This window comes from Tursiops truncatus, chromosome 14, assembly GCF_011762595.2.
Source record: "Tursiops truncatus isolate mTurTru1 chromosome 14, mTurTru1.mat.Y, whole genome shotgun sequence".
In the NCBI taxonomy this organism is placed as follows: domain Eukaryota; kingdom Metazoa; phylum Chordata; class Mammalia; order Artiodactyla; family Delphinidae; genus Tursiops; species Tursiops truncatus.
The window spans coordinates 36,337,520-36,345,878 of record NC_047047.1 but is presented as its reverse complement, the minus strand read 5'-3'; the positions used below and the strand labels follow the sequence as shown (position 1 = coordinate 36,345,878).

The window sequence follows — 8,359 nt, the reverse complement described above, 5'->3', positions numbered from 1 at the left end:
AAGAATTGCCTTACTCAGTGTTGGGGCGAAAACACTTTTCTTTTTGCGCTTTGACAAGTCCATCCAGGTAGACGTGTTTGAGAAGTTTGTTCGATTGGGAAATGGGCTTCGCCAGTACGAACGATCCGGGGAGATCGCTTCAAGGAGGCTCCTGCGGCATGTGGAAAAGAAATTGAGGGCAGGGGTCTGTGGCCACGTTTTCCACCAAATTGTCCCTTGTAAAAGGAGAACGGGAAGGAGACAGTGTGAAAGAGAAAGTTTCCTATCCAAACCTTTCGATTCAGAAGTAGAGTGTGTGTGTAAGGGAGAGGGGACTCTGCGCTCCAACATTTCAAAAGAAGCGTTTAGGATTTGCAAACACCTTTCGTGGGGACTGGGAACACCAGGAGACGCCGAAGAGCAGGTAAGTGGCCATGCCTCCCCTGCGGGTGCTGCTCGCAGGCGCGGGAGTCCTGAGGCGCCGAGGCGGGATCTGCGCACTGGGAGCTGCTCCCGCGCTCAGCAAAGTAGCCTGTGCCAGCACGAGCCGCCCGCGGCGTCCCTCTGCGGATGGTGGCGCGGTGGATGAAGACACTGGGGCCCGCGGCGCCGGGAGAGGGGACGGGGGCCCGCTCCCCTCCAGCCCGCGGCTCCCAGGTCCTCGCGCCCACCGGGCCGCCGAGCTGGGTGGCGCGCGGGAGAGCGAGAACCGGTTCTCCAGCACCTCGCCTCCTTCTGCCACTCCCTCCAGGGCGCCAAAAGGGCGAGAGAAGGGCGGGGAGCCCCGGGGCGGCCTCGGGACCGGCGTCCCCCTCCACGGCCTGGGCTCCCGCGCTGCGCTCGTCTTCCTCGCGTCGCTCTGCGCCGCGTTTGCCGCCAGTCGAGCCCCGGAGTTAGCGCGCGACCGGGGCGGGGCGGGCGGGCGGGCGGTGAGGGCGGGGTGCAGGGGGCGGGGGAGGGCGGGGGCGCGCGGAGGTAACCCCCGGCTCGTGCTGCCATTGCCCGGCTCCCTGTCACTCAGCCTGCGCGGGGCCAGGGATTGGCAGCCTAGCCCGGTTACGCACTCACCTCGCGTTCACATACCCGGGGAGGGCATTAGAAAGGTGATCAATCTTCATCAGGCTACATTTCCAATCACCTAAACAACCCGGCCAGACAAGCCACTCCGACAAGGTAAATCGCTTGATTTATTTAGTTTCCGAAGTGCCTCTGCGGGGCTTCCCCAGCCCCCACCGCCTCCACGCTGCACGGAGTGCCACGGCAACCTCGAGCCACCTCCCAGCTCTGCCCCTCTCACCCCCACCCTCCTCCTTGCGGCCCCTCGGCGCGGTCCTGGGCGAGGCAGTGTCTCGGGAGCGTGTAGGGCTTTGCAAACAAAGTGTGTGTATGAAATAAAGTGAAACCTGGAGGGACACGCACAAAGCCACTGGAAAGAAAGAGAAAGGGAGGAGGGAAGTTGGGGAAAGAAAGAAATCCGGGGGTCCTAGACCAACCGCCCAACCCGGCGGGTAATTCCTGTGCTGCTCTGTTTTGCAGGTTGGCTGCCTGGAAGGTCCGTGTGAGGGTGCGAGGTAGATGGTGAGCGGCCCCGGCAGCTGAGGGCAGGTAAGGAGAAAGCCGGGAGCCGCCCGGGACTCTGGGAATGCGTCGGTTGTTCTTGCCTCCCCGTCCTCAAACGGGTCCCCGCTTCCCAGGTCCCCGGCACGTGGGCGGGGCTGGGAGGCGACCTGGCTCCCCTCTTGCTGCGCTGCGGACCCCGGAGCTCTGCTGCGGCCCCGCGCCCCTCCCCCGCCTCCTCCGAAGTAACCGAGCTGAAGTGCTAAGTTTGAAGAAAGTCTGAAAACTCACGCAGCAGCCTAGATGAGTCGCCGCGGCTGATTCCCATTCTCCTTCGGCCCCAGAGCCCAGGCTCTTTCCCTTCTGTCGCCTTCCCTGCAAACTAGGTTCTCCCGGCCCAGGTCCCATGGGGACGGGAGCGGGAGGCTTCTTTAGCTCTAACTTCTTTCTTTCCCTAAACTCTCTAGCCCGGGTCCCAGGTCTGCTTTGAGTTCCTTGAAGCGGGGTAAAGCGACAGGTCCTCTGGGGTCTCAGTCCCACACCCCCAGCGCCACTTCCTGACCCCTGATTGTAGCGCCTCAGTTTGGGGGCAGCTGGGGAAGCCAGGCGTCGACCTTCCAGCCCGGGTCAGAGCGAGCTACGCCCCAGAGGCCTAGTTCTCTAGTCTCGATCGGGTCCTGCGGCCGCGGGTTCAGCTAGTAGGATAGGCGGGGAGCGCACCGGACCTGCTGCACTCAGGCCTCCCAAATCCGCCAGACACTTGGGGCGCTGGGCAGGTCACCTTTTAACCCCGGCCGGGACCCCATTGTCCGCAGCCAGGACCGGCTTGCGTTGACGAAAAACGGCCTGCGGCTGTGGCGAGGCGCCGGTGACCTCGGGCGGCGTCTTAGAACCGCCACCTGTACAGTGACCCTTTCTGGTCGCCTCTGCGGGACCTGGCCTTGAAACTGTGGTCGAGGTGTGGGTGGGATTCCGGGTAAGCAGTCTTTCAGCGGCTGGGCACAGAGAAGTCAACTGGAAGGGCGGCTGTAGGCTCTAGGGCCGGGACCCAGCCGAGGAGACTTTGGCAGGTCGCACTCTCCCAAGTGGGCAATGCGTCCTGGAGAGGCTCAGGTGCCGCTAGCCCTCCGCAGTGCCTCACCTGGGCTCTCCGGAGTCTACCTGTGCGTCCCACTTTCAAAGACGTTTGAAACAACGCCTCATGCTCTGGATCTCCTGCCGCCTGGGGGCCGAGCAAATGTTTTCTTGTGCGATGTGAGGCCCGTTCCCACCCGACCAGAATTTTGCCTAGTCTTAGCCGACTCTGCGGTTCAGGCTCTGACCTCCCAAGCTTGGCCCTGATTTTAACCTCTCCTCACTCCTAGTGTCGCCCTATGAGTGTCTGGCCCATTCCAAGCCCGAAAAGAGGAGATCATGATCCAACTATTTTACTTTTCAAAGAAGCTGTGGTCTTTGGGCTAAGGCCTTATAGAGCCGAGTTGACCGCCCTGTACAGTTCCATAACCGGCGTCCCCTCCCCATCCTGTGACTCCTTGCCTCGGACAAGACCAGGAAGCCGTGATGGCTGGGAGTGACGGTTTCCGTGTGTCTCGTGTCTCCATAGGCCGGGCCCCCAGACGCAACAGAGCTTGAAGGACTGCGCAGTGGGAGCCCCGCACTGCGCCCGGCCCCGGCCCCCTGGATCCTTCGGGGCGCCTCCACCCAGCTGTTAGCATGATGTCTTACCTCAAACAACCCCCATACGGCATGAACGGGCTGGGCCTAGCCGGGCCGGCTATGGACCTCCTACACCCCTCCGTGGGCTATCCGGGTGAGCACCGGCCCCCGCCCCCGGCCCCTGCAAATCTTGGGGATCCCCAGCCTCCCGGGTTTAAGCACAAACTTTGTCGTGGATCGGCCCAGGGAACCGGTTGCCTAGTCTGCTTACGGTGCAGGACACGCTGCAGGCTCGCAGGGCAGAATCGCGGGTCGGTGAGGATGGCCGGGGCGGCGAAAATGTGAGACGTGAGCCCTCCTTGCCTGGCCACACGGGCACCTTGTCTCCCGTTGTGCTCCCACTGCCAGCACAGGGCGCATTTACCCACGGATTCGATTTCTCATGGGTGGTGTGTGTGCGTGCGTGTGTGTGTGTGTGTGTGTGTGTGTGAGAGAGAGAGAGAGAGAGAGGGAGAGAGGAAGGATCTATGCCTTTCCCCCCAACATTGAATGAGGAATATGGACACTTGCTAGGCTCTGAGAGGAAGGGCCGAGCTTGCCTTATGCAAAGCGACTGGCTGAGCTGAGGAGGGGGGATTCTCCCTCCCTAATTAAACTGTCCTCTAGACGGGTGGCCTGCACCAACTTTTGCACTGTTGATGTGGACAACTTGAGCAGAATCCTGGCTGTCTTTTCTAGGTTCCACTTCTTCACCCCCATTTTTTCCCTCGGAAAGTGTTTTCCAGGACGTGTTTCTGCACACCCCTTCCCCACCTTCCAGCCAGGGAGAGTGTTGGGAGGGGGGCAGTGAAGGAAGAAAGATTGTATAACTTCTCTTCCTTTTTTAACCTCTGAGAGGCAGGGAAGGGGGCAGTCCTGGAGTACCGGAGACACTGGCTCCCAGTCGCTCACACATGCAGTTTCTCCCACCTGTGGCTGTCAGGCTCGGCCTCTCTGGGGAGTTGTTTTTGCTCGGAGCTCGGCTTTCTTTTGCAACGGCCTGGTTCAGAGCCTGCCTGGGGCCGGTCCGCGTCCTCTAGCGCGAGTCCGCGTGGCCACCACTGACCCGACGCGCCCCCGCGTTTCCCCTCAGCCACCCCGCGGAAGCAGCGACGGGAGCGCACCACCTTTACGCGCTCTCAGCTGGACGTGCTCGAGGCACTCTTCGCCAAGACTCGCTACCCTGACATCTTCATGCGCGAGGAGGTGGCGCTGAAGATCAACCTGCCAGAGTCCAGAGTCCAGGTGCGCGCGCTCGCGGGACTTCAGGGTCGGGGGTGGGGTGCTGGGGCTGGTTGGAGAGGGCCTGGGAATGGGGGTCTGGTGTCGGGGCGGGCTTACAGGCTGGGTAGCCCCTCTCAGACTCCTCCTAGCGCTGGGCCGGGCCTGGCAGAGGGGCCAAAGTTAGAGGAGCTAGCTTAGAGCCCTGGATTCCGCCATTGGCCCCGGGGCGCCTTTGCTATCCAAAGTGCTTTTTAGGATTGCCGGAGGACAAGCGAGGCTCCCGAAGGTAACGTGCCCTGAGAGCCCGACACTTGCCCCTGCCTCTTTGGCCGCCCCAGGACTTGGCAGTTTCCTTCCGGGTCCTGAATTCTTCCTCCGCCCTTGCCTTGTATCCCGGGGATCCTGGAAATAGAAGAGTGGGGCTTGGCCAGAGCCTGGTGCCCTGTCTGGGAGTGCGCCCCACGGGTGGCGCCAGTTTGATTAGACATTTCCTTTGCCCGGAGAGGATGCCGAACGCAAAACCTGGCTACCAGCTTTGCTGTTTCTGTTTTTGCGCTGAAAGGGACCCGAAAATACTGTTCGGATTATAACTCAGAACTCTCCTCAAAGGCCTTTTATCTTGCCTTTTTCCCCCCAGAGGCTCGAGAGAACAGGAATGCCATGTCTTGTACCGGGGCCTTCCAGGAGGACTGAGAACTTTATGACTGTCCTATTTGGTTCCCCACTTGGAGCCAAGAAGTCCAACGAAATTCTGCCCAGGCTTCCTTCCCTAGTCCCCCGAGTACTGCCTCTGTTCAGCCTCCTGGCCTTGCTCCTGCTCCCATCCAAATTCTCGCCCTGCCCAGCACCTGACCTGCAGGGGCGGAGGGGCTCCGGCCCCAAACTCGGGGACTGTCCCCCACTCCGCGGCCTGCTCTGTGCCTCTCCGCAGTTTACTGAGCTCTATTCATAGAAGACAGGGCCTCCAAACATACATAGGTCTGTTGGGAAGCAGCCAACAGCATCAGTTTAGAGATGGCTGAACTTCTGGCTGGACAGACACAAATGTTCCGCCCTCCGGCAGAGTTGCGCTGGGGGTGGGGGGGAGTGCACATCCCTACTTTGCCAGAGGAGGGTCTTTGAGCAGAAGGATGGGGGAGGGTGGAGGAGCAGGGAATGCAAGGTCTGGCCGGGTCGGAGATAGGGAGGGGAGGAGGCGTCGATAGGAGAGGGATGCGGATCCTAGGCCGGGTGTTGGTCCAAGGGGCGGGGGAGTGGCAAGTTCTACTCTCCCCCTGACACACTCTCCCCCACCCGGCCCGCTGCAGGTCTGGTTCAAGAATCGCCGTGCCAAATGCCGCCAGCAGCAGCAGAGCGGGAGCGGGACCAAGAGCCGCCCAGCCAAGAAGAAGTCCTCCCCGGTGCGGGAGAGCTCGGGCTCCGAAAGCAGCGGCCAGTTCACGCCGCCTGCTGTGTCCAGTTCCGCCTCGTCCTCCAGCTCCGCATCGAGCGCTTCGGCCAACCCGGCGGCTGCAGCGGCTGCAGGCCTGGGCGGGAACCCGGCGGTGGCAGTCCCGTCGTCGTTGAGTACGCCGGCTGCCTCGTCCATCTGGAGTCCGGCTTCCATCTCGCCCGGCTCAGCGCCCGCTTCCGTGTCGGTGCCCGAGCCTTTGGCCGCGCCTAGCAACGCATCGTGTATGCAGCGCTCGGTAGCCGCAGGCGCCGCCTCTGCCGCAGCCTCCTATCCCATGTCCTACGGCCAGGGCGGCAGCTATGGCCAGGGCTACCCCGCGCCCTCCTCTTCCTACTTTGGCGGCGTGGACTGCAGCTCATATCTAGCGCCCATGCACTCGCACCACCACCCGCACCAGCTCAGCCCTATGGCACCCTCCTCCATGGCTAGCCACCATCACCACCATCCCCACGCGCACCACCCGTTGAGCCAGTCCTCAGGCCACCACCACCACCATCACCACCACCATCACCAGGGCTACGGCGGCTCGGGGCTCGCCTTCAACTCTGCCGACTGCTTGGATTACAAGGAGCCTGGCGCCGCCGCCGCTTCCTCCGCTTGGAAACTCAACTTCAACTCGCCTGACTGTCTGGACTATAAGGACCAAGCCTCATGGAGGTTTCAGGTCTTGTGAGCCCAGGAGTGGGAGGAAGAGAAGAAGAAACGCAACTACCTGCGCCCTCCGTGGTCCCCGTCCAGTTGTTGCTGCTGCTGCTGCTGCACTGCCCGCCTTTGCCTCGGCTTTTCCAGACCTGAAATTTCATGCTCCCAAAAGATGCCCATTGCTGCACTGCCGCCCTCATCTTTGTGCCACTTGCTTGGGGGATGTGCAAACCCTGCCCACCCCTTGGAAGAGGGGACCGGTGCTTCGGCTTGGCCCACAAGTTCTATATGGGAGAGCTGTGTGCTCCCCTCCTCAACCCCTAACGAACTCCTAAGTCACCATCTTCTAGTCTTTCTGGACAGTTATTATGCGCTTGCAGCCTTCGGAGGCTCTTCGCTCTGACTTGCTGTTTGAGCCCTACACTTTAATTTATTCTTTCTGGACACTGGAGTCACTAACTGGCATGTGTCTGCCTGTTGGAGTGCACCCATACTCTACTCCAAATCAAAACAACCACTAAGCGTTTCTCGCGTGCAGACTGCCGCCCCTTCAGCTGCCCTAAGCCCCGCTCCCCGCCTGCAGACCAGAGCTTCCCGGCGTTTCCTCCTCCCCAGCCGGATGCGCTGGGACGAGGCCCGGAGGGAGGAGCGCACCCATAGCCTCTCGCGCACAGCCCCGCCCTGCGTAGAACTGGCTCAGTCTTCCGCTTCGGCGGGAATGCTGTATATAGTCAGGTCCGTTCCAGGGACCACTTAAACTTTTTAGTTGCTGTTGGTTGAACTGAGCATATCTCGTCTTAGAGTCCAAGAAATAGAACTTTAAGATATATACAGCATATATATATACACATATATATATAACAAAAGCAAAAAATATTTTCCCTCTGTCCCCTTTCCTCTCTTCCTCAAACGATGGCGCTTTTACTTTTTCAGTTGTTGCAAAGCTTCCCTGCCCTCTCACACCTTCTCCCTCTGTGTATTTATTAAAGAGAATCGTTTGGTTTCAGGAAGCTGCGCGCGGAGGATCGGGAGGGTCTGGTAGTGTGAAGGCAAGAGCCAAGTCAGGGTACAGGGGAGGGGGCTAGTCTGGGCCGGGGCGCAGGACTGAGCCCTTCACCAGGTCTAAGCACAGGGTCGCAGTTCCAGTTAAGAGATCAAAACCAAAAGAAAACAAAAAATAAAAATAAAAATACAGCATTATGGAAAAACAAACAAACCCAGGCCCCAAACCCCGGTTCCAATTCCTCTGTCGGCTTCTCTCTCTTTAAACAACCCTGTTTTGTCTAGTGAGTTTTTAGTGCACCTTCATTCTCCGAAATCTGCGGAGGACCCACGCCTGTATATCAGTTTTGGCTTTGGCCTTTTCGTCCAGTAGGTGGGAAAGTAATTTGTAAATTTGATTTGTCCGATGTGAAGATCGCAAATTACTTGTTGAAATGTAAGGCAGTCCCCTTCCGCCCCCTTTATCTACATTATTTCCCGAAAATAAATGCAAATTAATGAACGGCTTGTCAGTGTTGCTCTTCTGCTTCCAGCCCAGGTCCTGGTCTTGGGTGGGTGGAGGGGACTAAAAAGAGGAACCCCCCCGTGTTAATAACCCGCGTGTTAATAACCTGTGTGAAGCTGGAGGCCAAAAAAATGCTCTCCTAGGGAGGGTCCCCCCTCCCGGTCAGCCCGGCCTCTTCCCCCAGGCGTTTTGACCCCGTATCCCCTCTCGCCATCCAGGACAGAGACAGGTGTCAGGACTCAATTCCCGAAGCAATTCCTTTCTCTTCAGAGGCAGGAGCCTGGCACTGATTTCTTCACCCT

The 8,359-nt window shown here is 59.7% G+C and overlaps 1 protein-coding gene across 2 annotated transcripts; it reads left to right on the top strand.

Annotated features, from left to right (window-relative positions):
- Positions 1-284: 284 nt before the first annotated feature.
- OTX1 (orthodenticle homeobox 1) lies at positions 285-8,054 on the top strand. Of its 2 annotated transcripts, none has more exons than XM_033838467.2 (5): positions 285-403; positions 1,516-1,584; positions 3,140-3,346; positions 4,325-4,476; positions 5,763-8,054. In XM_033838467.2, the coding sequence occupies exons 3-5, from the start codon at positions 3,250-3,252 to the stop codon at positions 6,579-6,581; spliced, it is 1,068 nt and encodes a 355-aa protein (XP_033694358.1). In that variant the 5' UTR covers positions 285-403; positions 1,516-1,584; positions 3,140-3,249; the 3' UTR covers positions 6,582-8,054. The 2 variants fall into 2 exon arrangements, with proteins under 2 accessions (XP_033694358.1, XP_033694357.1); XM_033838466.2 differs by lacking the exon at positions 285-403 and adding an exon at positions 1,001-1,152.
- Positions 8,055-8,359: the final 305 nt, after the last annotated feature.